The following is a 23,523-nucleotide window of genomic DNA, read 5'->3' as shown; positions in this document are numbered from 1 at the left end:
GATTGATTAATTTACTGCATTTCCCCCCATACCTTTCAACAGAAGATATACAGCTTTCTTGCAATTATAATGGTGTGATTCTGTTGATTGTTTTTACAATTCATATTTATAGTATGTTTGAAATTTATAACTTTAATAAAAGTTTTTTCCCCAAAAAAGAAAGGAATGTGCAATGCTCTCTCTCTTTCTTACACTCATTTATTGCACTCACATTGAGGGATGGAAGTGGGGAAAAGCCCATCTAGAAAACATTTATGTGAACACAGAGGCCAGATTCACACCTCCTTACTGCACACCTTGTGTTCATGTGTAAAGTGAGCTTTAACAGGGACTTCCACAAATGAAACACCATAAGCCCTAGACAGAGTGATGTCTCCACAGAGATAAAATTACTTTTAAATACAAAAGACTTGTTAGTTGTATGCCTTCAAACCATTTCTGTCTTACAGTGACCCTAAGGCAAACCTATCACAGGGTTTTCTAGGGAAGATTCAGAGGGGCTTATGCCTTTACCTCACTCAAAGACTTGTAAGGAGGTGGAAATGAGGAAAAGGAAGAAACCTAATCCTAATTATTTGGGCGGAGGATCCTCCAAGAAAATCACCCCCTCATTCTGCCCATTAATTCATAATTCATCTCTAGAAATATGAAGGCCCAGAAAGAGAAAGAGAAAGATGTGGAGGATTTTCCCAAGTTTTTCCTCCTCCCCTTCAGATCTCTAGTTGTCTCCCTTGAAAGGATGTTACAGCTGATAGCTCCTTAGTGGCCCAGTATACAGCAACTCAGGTCAAATGCTTACTCTGAAGTAAGTTCTACAATGTTCTGAGGGGAATGTGAGAGGAAAAGAAGTTTATAGCATAGGCTTTTGTAGACTTAAGCCTACTTCCTCAGAAGCATCTGACAAAGTGGACTTAAATCTACAAAAACTTATGCATCCAACTTCTTTCTTTCTCTGTCTCAAAAGTCCTACAAGATCCCTTTGCGTACTTGATCCAGACTAACACAGCTATGTCTTTGAAAGTTCTGAGGGGGTTACTTCCTGGAATGTGTATTTATGATTGTAGCCATAGGTTTCTGATGTTATGATTTCTTCAAGAACTGATCCAACCACAAGATCAACTACCTTAGAAAAAAACCAACATGCCCTATCCTACCATTTCGGTTTCAGTTTCATGTCCTTCCCAGTCTTTCTTCCATATACTCCTTCCCAATCAGTGATGAAAAGCAAATATGACATGTGACTAGTCAGAACAATTACTGTTGGTAAAGAAAATTATATGCTTTCATTGTAGTCTACACCCAATCTTGTTCATTTTATATTTAAAACCATGCCATGATTTAAGCGGAGTCCAGTACCTTGCAAGCAACTTCCATCTTCATTTGATTGTTCCCAAAGAGCGTGGGTACTGTAAAGACAGTTGCAGATGAGGCCCCCTGTTTCTCACATCGATGAAGGAATTTTGTTACTTCCATTTGAAGCTCAACTGTGTTGATGTGTCTAATTGGAAAAAGAAATTAGGTTCAATCAAGATAGGAATAAGACAGAGGTTGGATGGCCATCTCTAAGCAGTGCTTTAGCTGTGCATTACTGTCTGATAGGGGATTTGAATAGATTATCCTTAAGGTCCCTTCCAAATATATGTGTAAAATTATCCAGGTATGACAATGTTATCATAAGATATTCAATAAAAGCCAAGGGAAACCAATTGTTTTAACATCTCAACAAAGCATAACATCACTGAATTTTATAGTAAAAGTTGTGATGTAACTATCTGGAGACAATTTAGCCAATGCACTGAACAATGATAAAGCCATTGCCGAACAGTGTTTTGCCTTTACCTTGACACATCAGGCGCAGACATTTTCTTACGGAAACTGCATGCAGACTTTTTTCTTCCTGAACTCCGTGAAACTTCCTGTAGGTAAACTTTGAGGTGATCCTTGACCTTCAAAAGCCATTTCTGCCTTTCTCCCAGTTCAGTGTAAGTCTTTGCTTTGTGTGTGAAAAATCTAATACAGGTCATAGCAGCACGCACTTGATCCTGGGTGTGGAGGGGAAATGTTAAACATTTTATTTTAAGCTTTCATACTGCTTATGATTTGACTGGCAAAGCAACTATACTCATGGTTTGTTTAGCATGTCATCCAAACATGGGCACATTCTTTTTCACTTTTTTCTTTTCCAACAAGGCAGAGAAATAAATAAAAAACACCTGGGGCTTATTTTTTGGAATGGGGAACAACCCAAAGAGGGAAAGTGACTGCATTTGAATGACACAAGAAATGAGCCACAGAATAAAGCTCCATGGTTTATTTAGCTATTTCCACTTCAAGCAGACAATGTGTACCAGTTAACCAATACCCAAAGGTTCTCAAAGTTCCCTGTTGTTGTTATTGCAGCTGGTGGTCTGTTCTGGTGGTCTGTTCCTTCAATGATGCTATCAAAGGATTTTCTTGGAAAGGTTTATTCAGAGGCTTGTCATTGCACACACACACACACCCTTATCCCACAACAAAGTGACTTGCCCAAGGTCATCTAATGGGTTTCTATGCCTAAGCAGGGATTCAAACCCTGAAGTCTCAGACCAACTCAAACCACTACATCACAGTGGATCCATGGCTCCGTGGTTTATCATATTTTATGTCTACAGCTCTTGAATGTCATGAACCTCTTAGCAGCTCTTCAGAAAGTATTTCACTGTACCAGAAAGACTTGCTGTACATATTAATGCAAGGAATTTGCATGTTTAGATTTTCTTAGGCTACAAACTCAATGAAACAATACATGGATATTAATTCCTCATGTAAAACATTTTTTCCAATCTAATAGCAGTAGATTACTCTTAGTTTTGATCCTGGACCAGTACCAGTATTTGTGTAACCATCAAGCTAAATAGTCTTTGTTCCCTTTTTAAGAAGCAGCAGAACACTGTACCTATAGGATGGGAAGGAAGTAATACATTGCCTTCCCAGCTGGTACTGGTAAACTCAACTGAAGGTTCAGAAGGAACAACAGCAAAATTCCTTACATTCATTTTTCAATGGACCAATCCACAACTTCTATTTTCTATCAGTTTCCTTTCTTCAAGAGACAGATTGCTCCTCTAAAACATTAAGAGTGGACTGAAACATGCAGATTCTGACAGGCTGTCATGGCATTGCAATATCTCAAATGAGGCTCTGGTTCAGAAATTCCTCTGCATCTAAAAAATCATTAGAAAGCTAACATGAACTGTCAGCAAAAGATCTGTGCTAGTGGAGCTTTCCAGGGGCATAGGAGCGAATTAAAAGGACTTGGTCACCTGTCAATGAGCCTTCTACTCAGCTAGCAAAATGGCTTGCATGTCACACCCAATGACTCTTCAAACTCACTTTCAACCAGTAACAGTACTTCCAGGAAACTTATAGTACAGCCCAGATTCGCCACAGGGAATTTCCTGCTGCATAGTCAAACATTATGTAATTGGCTCACTGCAATAGAAAAGTTCCTTTCTGAATGCCTGACCACTTAGGAGATGTTATTATGCTGCAGTTTATTTTTTCTCCTTTTGTTTTTAAGAAAAAAATATTTTCTAGACCATCTGAGAACTTTTTTAGTTACACAGGCGCGTTACAGACGGGCCCTTTGCAGCACGTCCATGACGTGCTAGGGTTGCCTCGGGGCGGCGCATGCACACGCCCCGCAACCCTAGCACGTCATGCATGCGCCGCAGTTGCGCAGCACCATACATAAGGCGCACGTATCTGTCACGTCGCAGCTGCGCAGCTTCCAGACGGAGCTGCGCAGCTGCGACGTAACAGCACCGTCTTTGGGGCTTTGCGGCGCCGCAAGAAGGAGCCGCTTTTTTGCGCTCCTTCTTTGCTGCGCTGCTGCACTGCACAATTTGTATGCTGCGGCGCAGCTGTGCAGCAAAGAGAGGCGCCAAGGAGGCGCCTCTTTTGGGCAGTCTGTAACGCGCCACAGAAAACCAAACAAAAACCAGAACTTACTCTCCCAAACATACAACCCTGCTGCTGAGAACTCGATAGATCATATCCAGAAAACCTGCAAATTATTGTAGAAAGTCTCTGCAAACGTTTACAGCACATACACTTACAGCACAGTAGTATATTAAGTCACTTCTCTTACCTTCATAAATTGCTGCAGCTCATACAAAATATGGTAGTAATTCTTTTTCTGCAAGTGTTTGCAAGCTGCAATGAGATAGACACCCCAGCTCTCCAAGCCAGGGTCAATGGTTTCCAGCAAGTTTTCCAACATGTGAAGTTTTCCACTTTTATAACTTAGGACAAAGATTCCTTCAATAAATACTTCCGGTGGACTCTCCTAAAGCAGGGGAGAAATTAAACTTTATATCATTACTTTTGTCAAAGCAGCAGCCAAGCTATATTACACTAGATCACACTGGGACACTTAGGTTTCCTATGTGTAAACAGATTTCTATTTGCCTAGTTCATCAATCAGGCAGAAAAAAATTATTGCATGTGAAAGCAACAAGCAGCCAAAATTAATAAACTGCCAAATCAAGAGAATATTAGATAATCTAGTTAGTCCAACAGAAGGTTTCCCTTCAAGTCCTCTGAAAATCTGTCTAACAGTTTGCTTTTCCAGTAGGGTCATAAAATTTTCGGGAGGTGAAGTGTCTTCTTGTACTCTTCAATTCATGCTACATATCTCAGCTTGGACAAGTCTGAACCAGGCCTTAGCCATTTTATGAACGGGGCATTGAAAGAGAATCTCTGAGGCAAGGGAGAACAAAGCACACACACTGTTCTCAGACATTTACTCACAACAATAGTGGGCAAGGTTGCCATAGTAGAGGATGAGTCCAATAACTAATAAAAATCAAGGTCCTCATAATATTACAGAAACGAATTGTCCTAACATGTCAACACATTCCCATGATATACCCAAGTGGGACATCAAGTTACAGACATCCTTCTTTCTAATCTGACTGGTTATACAGCTATTGCTGAAGCAGAAGAAATAATTCAGAGTCCCTTCAGCCCTAGAATGTTGAACCAACAATAAGAGATGATGAGAGTTACAGACTACCAACTCTTAGTTTCCTGCTGCAGAAATAGATATAGGTTTTGATCACAAAAAAGAAATGATAAAGCAATAGCAATGAATATGTGGCCCTCTAATTGTTCGACTTCCATCAGCCCTAGCTTGCACAGCCAATAGTGAATAATTGTAGGAGCTGTAGTCAAACAACATTTGAAGAGACATTTTCTAAAATTTTATTGACTTCAGTGGGTGTCCCTCCTCCAGGGACTAATATGCAGAAAAGATACAGGGGAAAAAGAGAAGAATGTTCACAGACAAGAGAACCCATGAGGATACACAGTGTATGTGGACACAGGTGTAGGCTCCATTTTAGGCTACCTTCTAAGTCAGGATAAAGTGTGGCCTCAAAGCCATGGGAAAGGGAATTGCTCCCAGATGCCCTCTAAAGAGTTAGAGGACATTTCTATCATATCTGCCACCGGCCAATTTATGCACAAGAGAGGCCTTTCTTGAAACAGGAGATGAACTTAAAGTGGCTTTGATTCACCTCCTGTTGTTAAAAAAGGCCTTTCCTGGGCCTAAAATTCCCTGGGTCCCTACAAATATAGCAAAATTACACCCATGCAATCTAGATGGTATTTGGGGGGTAATTTTAAAATAATTGCAGGAATGAGGGGTGCAAATGTCCAAGCTCTCTTGGGGGGGTAGCCTTCCACAATTGCCACCCATGTTCTAAGTCTTTACAGCTGTTTCACAAACACATACCTACTTAGGTGCCAGAAAATGCCAAGTATCTTACCTTATTTAACAAATGCAGTAGTGCCTCTCTCATGCAATCATGTCTCATATAAAAACCAATGATTGCCAGATTGGTACCATAATTGTGTAAATAAAAGAGGCACTCTTGATAGTAGGTGTTATGTTGAATTTTCCCTTCAGGCGTCATCTCCAGAGACAGGCTTCGTGTCCTCAGTGTTGCTTCCAGTTCTTTTAAAGTAGCAAAGTAGTCATCATCCTGCTATTAAGATAGAGAATCAAAAGTCACTGGATTGGCTGGAATTCTACTCACCAGATACACCTGCTGGAATTAGGGGAAAGGGGCAATTTGCACCAATTCTTTCTTTCTTTCGCCCTGCAACACCCAGAAAAGCTGCTCTAGAGGAACAGGTGATCCTTCAGCTTTGAACAATATGGCTGCAAAGGGAAATCTCTCCCCTTCACCTCTACCAGGAGGTTTCATTGGATCTGCATCTCTCCTTTCCATAAAGAGAAAGGGCACTCTAGATCTAATCCATACTGCAGATGTAAACAATGTGGAAAGAAATGGTTGTTGTCTATAGGCTTTAACCACACAATTAATACCACAGAACTCACAAATATTCCAGAAAGGCCTGTATGATTTCATGCCAGCCTTAGAGAGGTTCCAGATCCCTTCTTACTTTAGAAAGATAAACACAGTCTTGCATGTCAGTACTAGTATAGTAACAATATATAAGTCTATACAACTGCATAAAAAACTGCTGTCCTGTCTGCCCAGCATAGAGGATAAGTGGGCCAGCACAAAGGGGAAGGCAGTACCCTGTATGGCTAGGATAGAAAAATAGCAAGCTGCATGAAAAACTCAGCTCTTCAAATCTCCTCTCATAGCACCTTAAACCCTTTTGCAGGTTGGTAATGTTTGTAGACTTATTTACAAGACTGGAAAAGCATGAGGTAATATTTTATTCATTGCCTCCCTAAATAATAAAGTTGCTCTTGTAACAAGTACAGAAACCTGTAAGTGGCAAGCATTTAGCTCTTATTATTAAGCCTCTCATTTTAAAATACCTATTTATTCAGGCACTGCTTTATGTCAAAGTCAAAAGCTTTCCCAAAGTGATTTACAGCAGGCTGGTATGAATACCATTTCAAATAAAAAAAAAATCAAGGTAACAAATAATACAATAAAAGAAAACATCTGCTCTTTAAAATGGAAGTTAAATTTTTAAAGAGCAGTTGAAAGGTCTTCTAAAACCTTGTCTTCCAAGCATGCAAAACCCCAAAAATCATGAGGGAAGGAGTTTCATGTGGTACAGGGAGTGAGCTTCATAATCATGGAAATAACACTCAAAAGATCTTGCTTTTATCTTGCCAGTCAGACTTTAATTAATTAATTAAATCAATATCTGACTAACAGGGAAGAGAGGCAATTAAATTAATTAATAACAGTGCCTCAGATGCCAGTCTAAATTCAGGTAGGTTTATATTTTCATAGATAATCTCAGAGATTAACCTGGCCTCATATTAATTACTTATTCAAATAACACAGAATGTTCCCCACTTGCTAGAAATTATGAGCAGGAGTGCAGTAACAGTGATTTTACCATCACATTGGGAATTTTTAAGGAGCCACCCTGTAGCATTAGCTGTAGTCTGAACCCAGTCCAACCACCCCATGAAGACTATCTGATGAAAAAGTGAAGACTAGATTCCTACCACAGACAGAATGGGTTTTACTGTGGATTCCAGGTACTGTATCACATCTTGGACCAGCCTTGAGCCCAAATTTAGTTGATTCAAATCAAGTGGGGGTTTCAGGCATCGGCTGAATTTTTCTCTGGCAGCAGTCAGGTTGCTAGCTTTAAGGCAAGCCATTCCCCACGCATGCCATGCTCCAGCTGGATCAAGACCAGTCTTTGTTGAAACCTAAAGGCAAGATTAGAAGTCATAAAAAATAAAGACAGATAATTTTAATTGGCCATCTTTGCTCTCTGAAAGAAAATAAGGTGACTGTGTACTCAAATGCAACAGTCCTTGGGAAGTCTCCATTACCAAATGTACCAGATGATTATCTTAAAATTGAAGAAAGTAAAACTATTTTCTTTTATATCATGGATGAGCATCTTCAAAGGGTTGGAGGAGATGGCACTATATCTCTCTCCCCTTCCCCATAATCCCATTTACACCCTCCTGCCATGGCTGAAAACCTGCCACAATTTTAAGTATCCCAATTATTCTGTTCAGAGAAAAGGGTGCATGGTTGCACCCATGCTTTCAGAAGGGTCAGTAGGACATGGTTGCTTTTGTTGTTGTGTGCCTTCAAGTCATTTCTGACCTAAGTCAACCCTAACGATTTTTCTTGGCAAGATTTGTTCAGAGGGGGCTTGCCTTTGCCTCTCTCTGAGGCAAAGAGAATGTGACTTTCCCAAGGTCACCCAGTGGGTTTCTATGGCCAAGAAGGGATGTGAATCTTGGTCTCCCAAAGTCCTAGGCCAACATTCAAACCACTACACTATATTGGTTTAGTCACGGTCAAACATTCAAACCACTACATCACTCTATGTTATGTAGTGATTGCAAAAACATCACAGGCATGAAGTTGCTCATCAATGCTTTACATAAAACAGAGGATGCCACTGGACATATTTCATCTTGGTTTGATATCCTTTAGGAGGGAAATACCCAGACACAAAGCAGGAAGGGGATTCACATTTAATGGCAAGTCTAGATGGGCCAATTCTTTAACCTAATATAAAGTCACTTCTAATATTCACTTCTAATAAAAATAAATTAGATTAACATTGGCATGGTGTGGTTCACTCTACTTATCAGCCTTTGCTAACCTCTTTCCCTCAAATGTTATTTCCAGTTAGACAAAAGAATAATATTTTAAGGAGTCTATGACTCCACCTCACATCCACATCTCCCTGTGTGCCTTACCTCCACTGCTAGTTGATAGTATTCAGCTTCCAAAAGTCGATTCCTTAGCCTCGTGACTGCTGCAGGCTGCAGGATCTGATCCAAAGATGGTACATGGCGATATGCAGCAACTACTAAAATATTCAACACATCCACTTTGCTGATGTAACTGTTGGCAGAGTTAAAACAATATATAAGATAGATGTGTCTCAGATTCACATGTGAAAAATTTAGCACAGTCATTATGTAGGTATTTCAGTGCCCGATCCAACATTTTCACAGAGGATGCACAAGACCAGATTTTGCCTCCTGGATATACAAGTCAAAAAGCTAATCAAAATCCATAGTAAGGCATGTGGAATATAGGGTGCACTCATATGTACGTGTGTCTGTATATAATCATATGCAGCATACATTTTAAATGCAAATCCATCTTCTCGGTTTAACAGTTTCTCTTATGACAGCTTCTCCTTTAAATAATCAATTATAGAAAGTTTAGTGAAAGAGTGTGAATGTACCCATAGAGTTTAAAGCTTCTTAAAAGATAACAAATATATGATGTTATAACTTTCCATGAAGTGAGTCCATTGAATCAGATGCATAAAGCACTCAAGTCTAGGGCAGGTTTTGGAGCCAAAATTAGGGATTTTAATATGACTCATGGATAACTCAAAGGTAAAACCTAGCAGTATGTAACAAAGGATCAAAAGGATGAAGCTAAAGAAAACAATGTCAAAGAACTTACAAAATACCAGTAGGCATAAATGTGCTCACACTAAAGGCTGGATTGATGAGAGCAGAGGGGTCAGGGTTGCCAGGACAGTTTAGATTCTTGCCTTTCCCCAGGGGATGGTTCCTTTTTCAATAAGAATTAAAGTACTGAACTTACATTGATACATGGATAAGTTGACTAAGTTTTTTGGAGTCAATTTTTGACTAAAATTTCTATACTTATATATGAGTATATACAGTAATTGCAATGAGATCAGCTGAACACGGGTTGCTTCACTGTCAGTAGATTTACATTAAATCTACTCTAAATTGCCACATGACAAAGCAAACCTGGCTGCTTACTTACAAGTAATCTGTGTGCAAAGCAGAAAATCTAAAAATACAAAGGACAGTACAAAATGTTTCAGGGCTGTGTGATGTGTCTTGCCCATTTTCATGTTAAAAATTTAGTTTTATTGTTATTTTATTCATTTATATCCTACCTTTCTCCAGATAATGGGACTCAAGGCAGCTAACAATATATTTAAAGCAATACAAATTAAAAACATTACAAAAACTTTTTTTTAAAGTATAAGACATCAAAACCAATTGAACAATTCATAAAGTTAAAGCTTAAACATTAAAATTCATTAAAAGGCTATATACAAGCCTTAAAAACAGCACTGCATAGCATTAAAACCCCACTCAGTCAGTTTCTAAAACCTTGACAACATAAAAATGTTTTGACTTGTTGACAGAAGAATAGTAAGAATGGGATCATCTTGGCCCTCTAAGGAGGAGCAGCCACTGAGATGGCCTTCTCCTTTGTTCCCACCAAACGAACCAGAAAAGGTAGTGGGATAGAGAGGAAGGCTTCTCCGGACAATCTTAGAGTTCATAAAAGGAGATATGGTCCTTCAAATAATCTATACTCAAGCCATGTAGGACTTTATGGGACACGAAATTGCATTGATGCAGAAATAGCCTTAGACTAGTAGAAACTAATGCTGAGTGTACCTCCTCCCATCATCCACTCCAACAAAGGACAACGTACTCACTAATTTTCTGCAATAAATGAAGGGAAAATATGCCAGCACAAGGCTGAATCTGTATTACTTAAAAGTCATATGAGTGGCCATATTCAAGTCAGATATAGAATGGAATGTAACTGCTGTTCAGTATATCTGTATATGCATTATGCTGTATAAGTACAAGATAACCTAAATGGTCAGAATAGCTGCACCACACAAATTAGCTGCTAGCTAACACCATTTATGAAAACATGATGAAACTGTACAGTTGTGACACAACAAAGAAATGGGTTGAATCTCAGATACAGAAGAGATGCACTATTCTTAAATGATTGGCCATGACATAGCCATCCACCATGGCACATCCAAATGTGCCACATATTTGGCAGAAACAAATAATCATGCAGCTACTAACAGCACACAAACAGCATTAGCACAGAGATTACACATCTTAAGCAGTTTTGCCCAACCTGAGACCCTCTAAATGCACTTGGCTGCTACTCCTATCATTCCCCAGACCCCATGGCCAATGACATCATCTGGATGGTGCCATGTTGAAAAGGCTGACACAAAGACATCTCAGGAGGACCACTGGTAATATACCTGTCACAAAGAGCTAAATCTTGACTCCTGCCAGCTTTTACAAACATCATTTTGGCACTGAAAAGCAGCTGTTTCATGATCTCAGTGAGAAGACCAGCATCCACTTCAGGATTTGTCAGGCCTCGGGACAGTTTGCAACAGTGCTCTATCAACTTGTGACCACAAGCTATGCTGTCTGAGTGCAGATTGAAGATGGCAATACACAAGGATGCACTGGGAGCCTGGAAAACAGAAGAAGAAAACAAAGTCATATAACTCCACTGAAATAGGGAAGAAATAAGGAACTCCAATTAATATAAGTCAAGGGGACAAGCACAAGAAGACAATCACAGAACTGTATGCTCTTCTAGAATAATAAAAAGAGGTAGAATTGAGGAGTTAATTTTCCCATTTCATTCCTGCACAGCCACTGCGTGAACATTAACAGCTTTACATGCAATTTGCTGAGACTCCAGGTAGCACTAAGCTACTTAATTAAGAAACTTCAGTGAAGGAAACAAAAGAAGATGATGGTGGTGGAAAGAACAATCTAAAGCACTGCTACGCTTACACTAGCAAGAAGGAAATTTGGGGAAAGGAAGCACAGACAGGCAAAGTGGTACATCACATCTGGGGTACCTTTCCAGTTTCTCCAATCCAGCCCCAGAATTCCCCCTGCCCTGATTTCACTATTGCTGATGACTAGATGCTGATGACAAAGTGACAAGAGGAGCAGAAGTTCTGTGCCTATGATGGAAAGTCCTACTAAGGTAAAGTCTCCCTGAATGGTAAAGAGAGAGCTGTCAGTTCAGGAATATCACATGGATTTCTTCTCCTTCCCTTCTTCCAGATATCCCCCTCCACAACAACTTTTTTATTCTTCCCTACTGCCCTGTACCCTCCCTTCTCCTTCTGCTTCTCCTGTACCATAAAGCAGCCTGCTTCCTACTTTAAAAATTTATATTAAATTATTAACATGAACTTACCTGCTCGTAATAAAACTCACTGCGTACAATTTCATTCTCTTCTTCCCTCAAAGAAAGAAGCCACTCAAGGTCTGCCATCTTTGATATTTGGACAACTCCAGAGAAATCTGAACACTCATTATCAGAGGAAATTGCGGCTGTAAACAGAAAAATTAAGTTAAACAAGCCACATTTCAAAAACAACTCATTAGTTTTGTATGGGAGAAAAGTATGGGAAAGAACAAATATTAGACCAGGGGTGAGGAACTTTTAGTCCTTCAGATGTTCTGGACTACAACTGTACAACCCTGTAACACTGGCTACGCTGCTGGGGTTTCTGGGAGTTGAAGTCTAAAAGATCTAGAGTACTAATATTCTTTAATCCTTTCTTGCATATTTTTTCACTTGTTGCAATGAGATATTGACTTTAAAGATCCCAATTCACCATTTAACTTTACATCCCACAGTGAGACTATTAAAGAGGACATAAAACCTAAGGTTTTTGTTTTTTCTGGTTCCTAATTTGTTAATGTAATAAATCTTATGATCCATTTGCTATTTGCTGCTATTCTTATCATAGTGATTTTATTATGACTTTTTTGTTTTATTGCTAATTGCCTCAAAACCTTTATAAACATTATAATCTTTACCAGGTAAGTGGGCTATTTACAAGTGTAAATAGGATATCCAATCTAAGAGGCCATTTACCCATGCCTACAGAAGTACATCTTAGCTTCTTAAGCTTGCAGTCACACCAAGCATTTTCATCTATTATTGGACAGGAAAGTAAGTGTTGGTCTTACACCAACACAAGGGAAAAAAACTCATGCCACAATAGATCTGTTGGTCTTTTGAGTTACCCTTTCTATGCTGCTCACAAACACACATAAAAAAATAAAAGATGGAAATTTGGGAACTCAGCCCCATGATATGCCAAGAGAATACAGTTCTCCTCACCTTCTTCTTGATCTGGAGCCTCCTCTTTTGAGCTATAAGAAAAGAAAACAATGCTTCATACTCATTCTAAAAGGCCTGGAAAAGTTCATTTAGAAGCATTGGCTGTAGCAAACATTTTCATGCTTGTTAATAACAGCTAGTTACTTTTCTTACTCCCAACATGTCCTTTTAGAACATGCATGCAACTCTCCCTTCCCACAGTCCCATAACCTAAATAATAATCCTAAATGTGAAACTGGTAGCAAAAACTGGATTTGTAATTGGTTGACCGGCTGAACCCCAAGGGTGCTCAACAATGGCTCCTTTTCATCCTGGAGAGAGGTGACCAGTGGAGTCCCACAGGACTCTGTCCTGGGCCTAGTGCTATTCAACATCTTTATCAATGACTTGGATGACAGAGTTGGGGGCATACATATCAAATTTGCAGATGACACCAAATTAGGAAAAATAGCTAATACTCCAGAGGACAGGATCAAAATTCAAAATGACCTGAATAGACTAGAAAGCTGAGCCAAAGCTAAGAAAATGAAATTCACCACTGAGAAATGTAAGGTACTGCACTTAGGGCAGAAAAATGAAATGCACAGATATAGGATGGGGGACACCTGGATGAATGAAACTACATGTGAAAGGGATCTAGGAGTGCAAGTGGACCACAAATTGAACATGAGTCAACAGTGTGATGAGGCAGCCAAAAAGGCCAATACAATTTTAGGCTGCATCAATAAAGGTATAGTCTCTACATCAAGAGAAGTAATCGTGTCACAGTATTCTGCTTTTGTCAGGCCCCACCTGGAATATTGTGTCCAGTTCTGGGCACCACAATTCAAAAAGGATGTTGAGAAACTGGAGCTTGTCCAAAGGGGGGGGGGGGGGGGGGCGACTAAAATGGTGAAGGGTCTGGAAAACATGTCCTATGAAGAATGACTTAGGGAGCTGGGGATGTTTAGCCTGGAGAAGAGAAGGTTAAGAGGTGATATGATAGCCCTGTTTAAATACTTGAAAGGATGTCATATTGAGGAGGGAGCAAGCTTGTTTTCTGCTGCTCCGGAGACTAGGACCCGGAGCAATGGATGCAAGCTACAGGAAAAGAGATTCCACCTAAACATTAGGAGAAACTTCCTGACAGTCAGGGCTGTTTGACAGTGGAAAAATTCTCTCGGAGAGTGCTGGCGACTCCTTCCTTGGAGGTCATTAGGCAGAGGCTAGATTTTAACAATAAGTTTCTACATCTTGGACAGTTCTTTTAAAGTCTAGAATAAAACCTAGGAAAGATTAACTGTGACACTATTATTGTATAATTTTTACTTATCCTCTGTTTTTATTTTCTGCTGTTGTAGCACAAATTTATCAGCATTTTTTTTTTAGTTAGTTGTGAGTTTACCTGTGTTAGCTGCCTTGAGTTACTCTAAAGACAAGTGGAACACAAATATGTTGAATAAATAAATACATAAATACATCCCCTTCAGACGGGTTCTACAAAATGACCCACGTCCTCCCAAGAACCTCAAAGTCATTGTTCTCCTGTCCTGCCACATTCTTCAATAATTTCCACTCCAGTTTCATCGGTGCAACTGCTTCCCTGAATCTGCTGTTGAGGGAATGAATTGATCCCCTCAAAGATGAGAAAAAGGAGGATCACAAATAGGCTAGTCCACATGTAAATCAATGGCGTTATGGAAGGAATACTCTGAAAGAAGCATGGCCAAAGTAATAGTGAATGTCTTATAATTAGAATAGCATTGGAAAAATGCAGCCCTAGGAAATAAGTGAAATCACACACACGCATGCAAATCGGAAAATGGCAGGTAGTAGTGATATGACATCACTTTCAGATGTCATATCACTCCTCCAGATATACATACATTTCTTGATCATGGAGCAACACTGTAGAACATTCCTTGTTGTAATAAGCATAGCACTGATCACAAACACGAGCTGGGTTTTCCCTGCAAGCTTCCACCACCATTTTGTTGGTAGAACAGGAACTGCACACCAGCCTCCCACAACGTCTGCAGTGATGTCGTCGATTAAACTGAGACACAGAGGAGAAGCAGTGAACAATATTTCAGTAATTACCATTTAGACTATTCAAGAAACCTCAACTTTGAATATCTTCCAAGATATGATTGGCAAAATCTGCTCCTAGGCTACTGGTCAAAAACATATTCAAAAGCTCCTGTCACAAGCCCCAGTGTGGTCCTTTATTCCCTTACCATAGAAAAACGTTCAGTTTTGCAAACCATGCATGTGTCTTCAGTTTCATCTGGAATCCACTGCTGTTTTGGTGGGGGCTTATCTGGTGGCACAAACTCTTGGGGAAAGACAGTTTGCTGCTGGTTTCTCTCTCCTGGGCTGGAAGAACGTGTTGTATCTTGGCAAATAAAGAAGAGAAAAGGCAAATCCACTAGATAACGCAATTATTGCTAACCCATTATAAAAGTGTGGTAATTTATGTTATCCAAACCACAGAAATATTTGTTAAGGTCATCTACAAGAGTACCTTTCCCAGAATGACTACTTCTTACACACAATTACCGTACTTCAAAGATCTTGCTGGGAGGAACCAGAAGTGATGGAGGGTATTGAGCTATTCTAGGAGTGTGAAGGTCCAAGGGGGATTTGCTTTTTATGGATTGTGGGATATTTTCTTTTAGAATGATAAATAAAATGTTTAAGAAAGTGTGTATGTGTGTGTATTTCTCCCACATCATTTCTAAAAAGAACTATAGCAGGCAAACATTTATGCAAGACCATACAAGAGTGCTACTGAAAGTGGGAGTCTATTGGCAAGTGCCAATATGCAAGCCACAAGCTGCCAGTCTGCAGTGAGTTTCCAAAAAAGAGAAAAAAAATAGTTGCAGCTAATGGGTACAAATATCTTACTGATCTCTGCCACATTGGGGGAGAAAGCCAGTCGCCACACATTAGATAGTTTGGGAAGCAATGCCATGCATTATCGGATCATTGCAGTTCCTGGTCTTGGTTTCCATTTTCTCAATTCATATTGTGAAAATGAGTGCATTATGTCTGCTTTGACACTATGCAGAATTTGAGCAGACAAAGTAATTTCGTTTTACTAATGTTAATGGTTTCATCTGTTCTTGCTAGTTTCTTTATTTGTTTGGGTTTGTTTTGGTTTTTTTGCTTGATTTTCATAAAATTTCAAAACCAAAAATGTTCCTTAAAGCTCCACTGTTCCTTAAAGTCCAGGATATTATAGCTCCATTTGTAAAAAATAATAAATAAATACTATTTAAACAGATAAAATTTAACCTGTAATTATTTTCTGAATGAACCGTACTGTAACAAATATAATAATGCTATGCCAAATCATGTTATGCATAAAATGCAGTACAGCTCTACATTAACAAATTGATTTTCAATGTGTAAAGAGTGTTAATATTGCATTTTCTCCATTTTTGTGAAAATTTTCAAATGACTGTATTTGGAAACCTTTTCCTCCCATGGCCTTAATATTTCTAGAAGTTTCATGCCTCTGGGCAATTCTATGTTCTCTGAGAAGCTCACTTTCTAGAGAATAGGATCTTCACATCAACCTACTCTGGAATCTGTTGAACATAAGAATTAAGAAACTTCAAAAAACAGTTGGCACCAGGTTTCAAACTATAGTTGAGATTGCAATTTTATAAAGAGTTCACTGGAATGTACTACCAATATGGTCAAATGAAGGTGGAAGACATGTTGTTGTTGTTGTGTGCTTTCAAGTTGTTACTGATTTATGGCAATCCTGAGGTGAACCTGAATCTGCTGTTGGGTTTTCTTTGCAAGATTTATTCAGAGGAGGTTTTCCATTGCCTTCCACTGAGTCTCAGAACATGGGACCTCCCCAATGCACTGGGTGAGCTTGGAGAGATCCCATGCTCACCCAGTGGGTTTCATAGACAAGCTGGGAATCGAACCCTGGTCTCCAGAGTTGTAGTCTAATACTCAAACCACTATGCCACACTGGTTCTAAAGGTTGTTGGTGTTGTTGTTGTATGCCTTCAAATTGTTTCCTACTTATGGTAGCCCTACAGTGAACCTTTTATGGGGTTTTCTTGGCAAGATTTGTTCAAAGGAGGTTTGCCTTTGCTTTCCCTGAGAGCAGGTGTTATTAAACTCAGGGTCTGAACAGATGGGCCAAAATAAAGCTGCTTCGAGTCACTTTGGAGCTATGCTGTTTAAATGATGCATGCATCCTAAGAGGCTGGAAGCTGCACCAAAGCCATGCTCAAATCCTAAGGACTGGAGCACAGCTTTGGCACAGCTTCTGGCCTCTTAAGATGCATGTCTCAGTTAAACAGCATACCTCCAAAGTGACCCGAAGCAGCTTTATTTTGGCCTGTCTGTTCGGGCCCTCAGTTACATTCACACAGAAGTGGAGACTGGTGCCATACCACAGAACCTTGCCCCACTATCATGAATGTGAGTCTTGCTCCTTCTCCCAGTTTCCAGTGTGGAATGCAAACTCGAGGGGGGGGGGTATATGTAGACAGTCTCATGCAAACAGCCTTCCCCCTCCAGATATTTATACTCTCTGTTTAAATGTCAGGTTTTCCAACATTATTATTATTTATTATTATATTTTATTTATAAAGTGCTATACATTTGCACAGCGCTGTACATAGAAGGGATAAAATCGATAAGAATAATAAAACCTGCCAGTGGCGTACAATATATATACGTTATGGGACCTTAGTAGGAGAGACTGAACAGCACAGATTCACTCTCCACTTATGTGGATTAATACTGAAGTAGTTCTTTAGTGTATTCCAGGAATTTGGGATGAAGGTGGGAATAGCAAGATTCCTTAGCATAACTAAAGCACACTAACTAAAACAGCATATCAGTTAAGCGTTGTCAATTTAGTGTGACTGTCTGTTTTGCCAAAGGTTATGTTAAAATATAATGTATTTTATTCTTAAAATTTGATGTGTGCTATCTTTAGTGCTGTTTGTCATACTTGAAGCAAAGGCTACTAAAGCAGACCAATTGAATCAATTGTAAAAATTATATAAAGGTAAAGGTACAAGATTGTCTCATTGTGACCAACTGTAGGGGGTGGCGCTCATCTGTTACTAACCCGACAAAGACAACTCTGTGATCGTGTGGACAGCATGACTGCATAGAACACTGTTACCTTCCCACTGAAGTGGTACCTATTTATCTAGTTGTTCTTTTACATGCTTTCAAACTGCTAAGTTTGCAGAAGCTGAGAGTAGTGATGGGAGTTCACTCTGTCACGCAGTGCCTGGGCCTCAAACTTCCAACCTGCTGATCTTGCAGTCATCAAAGTCAGCATCTTAACTCCTGAGCCACCACGTCCATTGTTACTTATATAAACCCCACCAACTGAATAGATCTACTCTGTTTAGAACTAACTATAAGATTCGGAACTAAATTTTAAAAAATCCTGAATAGTCTCCAGTATTAGAAGAAAAGCACAAAATATAGTAAGAACAGAGAAAGGGGTACTTGAGCAATAAATCTAATGATTCATCTACACTATAGAAATAATGCAGTTTGACACCACTTTAACTGGCATGGCTCCATCCTACAGAATCCTAAGATTTGTAGTTTTGTGAGGCACCAGCACTCTTGCGTAGAGAAGGCTAAAGACCTAGTAGAACTACAAAACTCAGCACTCCACAGGATGGAGCTACAGCATTTAAAGTGGTGTCAAATTGCATTCTTTCTACAGTCTAGAAGCATCATAAATCACTTTATCTAAAATGTTCTTAGTAAAGCAATTTGGATACTTATTTCCTGGTCAGCTGATCTTTTTGACCCTAGCCAAAAGAAGCCTCGAATCACATTCTTTGTGCAATGTCTTGTTTTCATACATCAACACTAACTGATTACTGAAAAGATCTAAAAGAACTGTATCATTTCACCCAGCCCTTTGAAAATTTAGGGCAAAGAGCATGATTTGCATCTCTTTGGATCCTACCACATTCCAGTCCAATCCCACAACTTTATAAATATGCTTTATTTCCTGAGGCCTGAATATCACTTTATATGGTGCCTGAAGAAGTGGGTTTGTATCATTGAACACTCATGCAAAAATAAAAAACCAGTTTGTCTTAAAGGTGCTGCCACATTCCCTCCTCCCCCTCCTCTCCTCCTTTTTATGCTAAAAGTAAGTAGACTATCTAAAATGCATTTTTCAACATTGCATGAAGAGATAACACCAAGCGGAAAGACTGATATAAAATCCCAGACATTCTAGTAGAGCCTGGATATTAGACTTTTTTCTCTCACCAGGAAAACTGGTTGGAAATTGATCTGTTGATTCTGATTTGGACAAGGTGTCAGATTCAGATCCTCGGTACAGACTCTCTGGAATCTGAATCATAGAGTCTAAGACAAGAAAAAGGAACAGTTAAAATACTGGTTAACCATTTTTCTCTGTACAAATAAAAATACATGTAATCCTCCTGCAATAGTTTATAAAGTCATTGGTCCAAAACTGGATTAGTTCATGGAATACAAACACCTCCAAATTTTGTACAGGTTTTGCCATACCATAAAAAGTTTATTAACTTGTCTCCCTGTGCATTAAGTGTAAGGTTCATGTTTTGTATCTAAGTAGTAGAAAGAAGTCTTGATATTCAGAATTTTAAATATACAGTACTTAGCCTTTAATGCTGGTTTTCCTACAATTTTTTACTATGTTCTCCATTTTAAAAATACACCAAAGCTGAACTCACTAAACCAAACTGAAGGTAAACAAGCTTTTGGTTAATTGCACCTGTCTTTCTGAATACAGTTGCTATTACTACTGCTAACAAAAGTGGTAGAACTTGAGATTATTAATAAAAGTAGTACCATTACCCAGCTAGTAGTAGTAGCAATAGCATTTTATGTTGTGAAGATAAACTACTTTGTTAGAATGAGAACAAAAACAAAACAAAACACAGGGGCTTCTAAGCCAAGCCATGAGCTACCAGCCATGGTCTCATGATCTGGGATGGGGAAACTATGGCCTGTGACTTCATTAAGTTCCTCCACACTGGTTTTTGTGCAAGCCTCAACTTCCTCACTTCACATTTTAAAAATAGCAAAAAAAGTTCCATAAAATGCTCCCAAATGCCATCTGGAGATGCATTAAGTAAGATCAACCTACCCCCTGAACCTTACAGAATCTGAAACTGGCCAAAAAATCTGGAAGTGTCAACTGGAAGCAGATTTCCAGTCAATTTTAGGTTACAGGGACAATGGGCAATTGTGGGCCACATGGAGGCAAAAACTAGCCCCATACTTGTTTCAGTTGAACACCCCATAACACATAAGATTGTGTGAATGATGGTAGTCATCTGTATTTCCAATCTCTTGTGCTATTTGGATAATGAGCAGATGACCACCTTTGCTGACTGGAGACTTCCAAAATGCAGTTACCTGATCTCTTCTCTTTTAGTGAGAAAGGAAAATCAAGAGCCTTCCCAGCATACTTGGAAAGCAAAGCATCAATATCTTCTATGGTGAAACCTATCTCTTGTCCAACCAAGAGCTGGTGAAGTGTCTGTACAGCCACAGCTGCCCAATCCACTTTCAGATTCATCAAGAGCTGTTCCAACATGAGCAGCGGTTTGCAGGACAGGTGGGAGTAGTTAGCACGGTAAGGCTCAGGAAGAGTTAATAATACCTTGGAAAGTGAACAGAAAATTCATTTTTTAAAATTAAAAATTACTATTACATGAAAAGAAAAAGACTTTAAAATAATATAGCTGAGAATAGTAGTCTTGTGACACATTCTTGGGAACTGCAAGACTTTTTGCTTACCTTCGATCCCACATAAAGGGCCTGAATTTCATTATGGCGCATAACTGTTAGGTGCTTGTAGAAGTATGTTGTAAGATAATCTGCAAGGAAATGAGAAGCTGCCAAGCTGGGATGTTTATCAAGACACTGTTCACTTATGACAAGTTGAATGTCTGGATCCTCTATCCGCTGCAAGAGCTACAAAGAAAGTAAACACACATATACTTCATTCACCCCCCCAAAAAATTTGTCATCTAAAGCTACCTCTCCCCCCACCCACCCACAGTGAAAAGTCTGATTGCCTGTGAGGATGGCAACTGATTCCATCTCTACCACCAAATGTGGGGAATTCCACTTGTCACACTGCTGCCAATACTACTTGTGGGAACCTTTTAGTTTTGTTAGTTATTTGTGGGTGAGACTCTTTATTCTATAGACACGGACCTCTTCAACCCCTGTTGCCAACACAAACCCCACATGTCTGAACTCAGCCAATAGCACTACTGTTGTGTTCCCAGAGGCACAGATATATTAATACAAATATAATTTTATTAAACAGAAGTACAACACACAGTTAAATATTACTTTTTAATACATCTAAATTCTAATTGAGTCTATTAACTCTTTCCCTATCTCATCATCATAATCCTAGCTGAATGTAGTTACCATATACACGCATCTATAAGTTTACAAATTTATGCCCAAAATTTTATATCTAAAATCCCAGATGGACCTATTTATGGGTCACTATGGTAATGCAATAGCAGCTCTTTCAGATTTTCCCATGCAGTGGAGAGAGGAGTTTATTTCTCTCTGGAGCCAAGTAGAAAAAGTCCTGGGTTACTGATTAATATTGCTGTTTGTTTAAGAGTTCCTCTCCCACCCACACGTCTGAAAGCTGAAACGATGAAGCAAAAAGTTTGAATGACACACATACACACACTAAAGAAGCCTCCAAGTTTTACCCTCAACCTATCTACGGGTCAGGCAAAATCTGTAATTTTGACCCCAAAACCTGACTTCGACTCATACATGAGGTCAATTTATAGCTGAGTATATATAGTAACTTCCTTGAATCTAACTAAATCCCTCACTTTCCTCTTGAGTAACTCTAATATGCTTATCTCTCACTCTCACTGTCCTACACATCCCATCCAAACATTCAGTCCATCACTAGTTACTCCCAACATTCCACACACTCCTCCCCTCCTAACAGGTCACGCACTGTACTAAAAATACTATACATTATACACATAACCACAATTTACCTTACCTTTCCTAATGGACACATCAACTTTTTTGACACAAAAGTCCATAACATCACATTGCCTCACTCAAGGCAAGAGTACTTGCCTTCATCCATCCTCCCCCTACCCCACAACCAGCCACTTCATCATGCCACCTGAAACAGGTCACTTCATCTCAATGATGTATGACAGAAGCACCCCAGAGACTTTAAACACTACCGGTAGTTAGTAGGAGTAGCATTTTCATCTGAGGCAGCCAAAACAAAAAGTGAACAAAAATATCTTGACAGATGTCGAAATAGATTTAACTTTTAAATGCTGCTAATAATACTACTCAAAAGTCTGAAACAGTATTTCTATCAAGTTATATCATTATTGTCATTGTATGTGTGCTATTAATGACAGAGGCTAGCCTAAAACGTCTTAATACATACGAAGGCTTAAAACTTTTTTATGTAAATATCTTTATTGATTATTTCCACAATCATACATTTATATTTCACACATTGTATTAATACATAATAATAACCAAATCATGCCTGTTATCTAGTATTGTCCATACAAAGGCTTAAAACTTAACAAAGTGTTCTGCAAGCTGAAATGCTTCAGTGGCTACTAAAGGTATTCAAATCTTACTGGAGGTGAAGAGTGGGCATGACTCAGCGGCAGAACACATGTTAAACCTAGGAAAGAAGCCTGCCTGAAACTCATGATAGCTGCTGCTGAGTTTCACAAGCAATAAAGAGTTAGATTGGCCAATGTTCAGGCCTGATGTAAGGCATAATACCTATCTTCCTATGCTCCTCCTTTGATATCATCCTGAACACACCCAATCATGACTGATGCAAGAAGCTCAGCAAAGCCAAGCTTGGTTAGTACTTGGACAGGAGACCAGAACATAATAGTAGGAATCTCCAGGGAAGGCTAGAAGATAATCCTGCCTGAAACCCTGATGAGCCACTGCCAGCCTGTATAATTTTGGGACTGATGGACCAATAGCTTGAACTCACTGTAAGACAGCTCCTCAGTGCTCAAAATGAAAAGATAAATGCTAAGAAGAATGTTATATTATTGTGATTCAACACTATGCTTATCTTGTGCACTTTGCTTAGAAGTGGAACAAAGTACACAGACAAACTGAAGATGTAATAGTGCCACTCTTTTCTGCTTTGGTCAGGCCCCACCTGGAATACTGTGTCTTATTCTGGGCACCACAATTCAAAAAGGATGTTGAGACACTGGAGCGTGTCCAAAGGAGGGCAACTAAAATGGTGAAGGGCCTGGAAACCATGTCCTATGAGGAATGACTTAGGGAGCTGGGGATGTTTAGCCTGGAGAAGAGAAGGTTAAGAGTGATATGATAGCCCTGTTTAAATATTTGAAGGGATGTCATATTGTGGAGGGAGCAAGCTTGTTTTCTGCTGCTCCAGAGAACAGGACCCGGAACAATGAATGCAAGCTCCAGGAAAAGAGATTCCACCTCAACATTATGAGGAACTTCCTGACAGTAAGGGCTGTTCGACAGTGGAACACACTCCCTCGGAGTGTAGTGGAGTCTCCTTCCCTGGATGTCTTTA

The 23,523-nt window shown here is 39.3% G+C and overlaps 1 protein-coding gene across 4 annotated transcripts in view; it reads right to left on the bottom strand.

Moving 5' to 3' along the window:
* ZFYVE26 (zinc finger FYVE-type containing 26) overlaps positions 1–23,523 on the bottom strand; it is a 71,184-nt gene that overhangs the window by 6,698 nt on the left and 40,963 nt on the right. For 3 of the 4 annotated variants that reach the window (XM_089521698.1, XM_089521699.1, XM_089521700.1), the window contains 14 exons: positions 20,721–20,897; positions 20,337–20,583; positions 19,200–19,298; positions 15,152–15,309; positions 14,801–14,970; positions 12,936–12,967; positions 12,000–12,136; positions 11,035–11,255; positions 8,711–8,858; positions 7,487–7,696; positions 5,811–6,029; positions 4,130–4,327; positions 1,840–2,042; positions 1,357–1,498 (listed from right to left, as the gene is read on the bottom strand). In XM_089521698.1, coding sequence (XP_089377824.1) covers positions 1,357–1,498; positions 1,840–2,042; positions 4,130–4,327; positions 5,811–6,029; positions 7,487–7,696; positions 8,711–8,858; positions 11,035–11,255; positions 12,000–12,136; positions 12,936–12,967; positions 14,801–14,970; positions 15,152–15,309; positions 19,200–19,298; positions 20,337–20,583; positions 20,721–20,897 — 2,361 coding nt within the window. The remainder of the gene's footprint in view (positions 1–1,356; positions 1,499–1,839; positions 2,043–4,129; positions 4,328–5,810; positions 6,030–7,486; positions 7,697–8,710; positions 8,859–11,034; positions 11,256–11,999; positions 12,137–12,935; positions 12,968–14,800; positions 14,971–15,151; positions 15,310–19,199; positions 19,299–20,336; positions 20,584–20,720; positions 20,898–23,523) is intronic. The other variant, XM_089521701.1, reaches the window with a different exon arrangement.

This window comes from Sceloporus occidentalis, unplaced genomic scaffold (assembly GCF_023333645.1).
Source record: "Sceloporus occidentalis isolate IW3139 unplaced genomic scaffold, rSceOcc1.0.p SCAF_4, whole genome shotgun sequence".
In the NCBI taxonomy this organism is placed as follows: Eukaryota; Metazoa; Chordata; class Lepidosauria; order Squamata; family Phrynosomatidae; genus Sceloporus; species Sceloporus occidentalis.
Note: the sequence above shows the minus strand (reverse complement) of the source record. Positions and strands in the feature narration are given on the sequence as shown.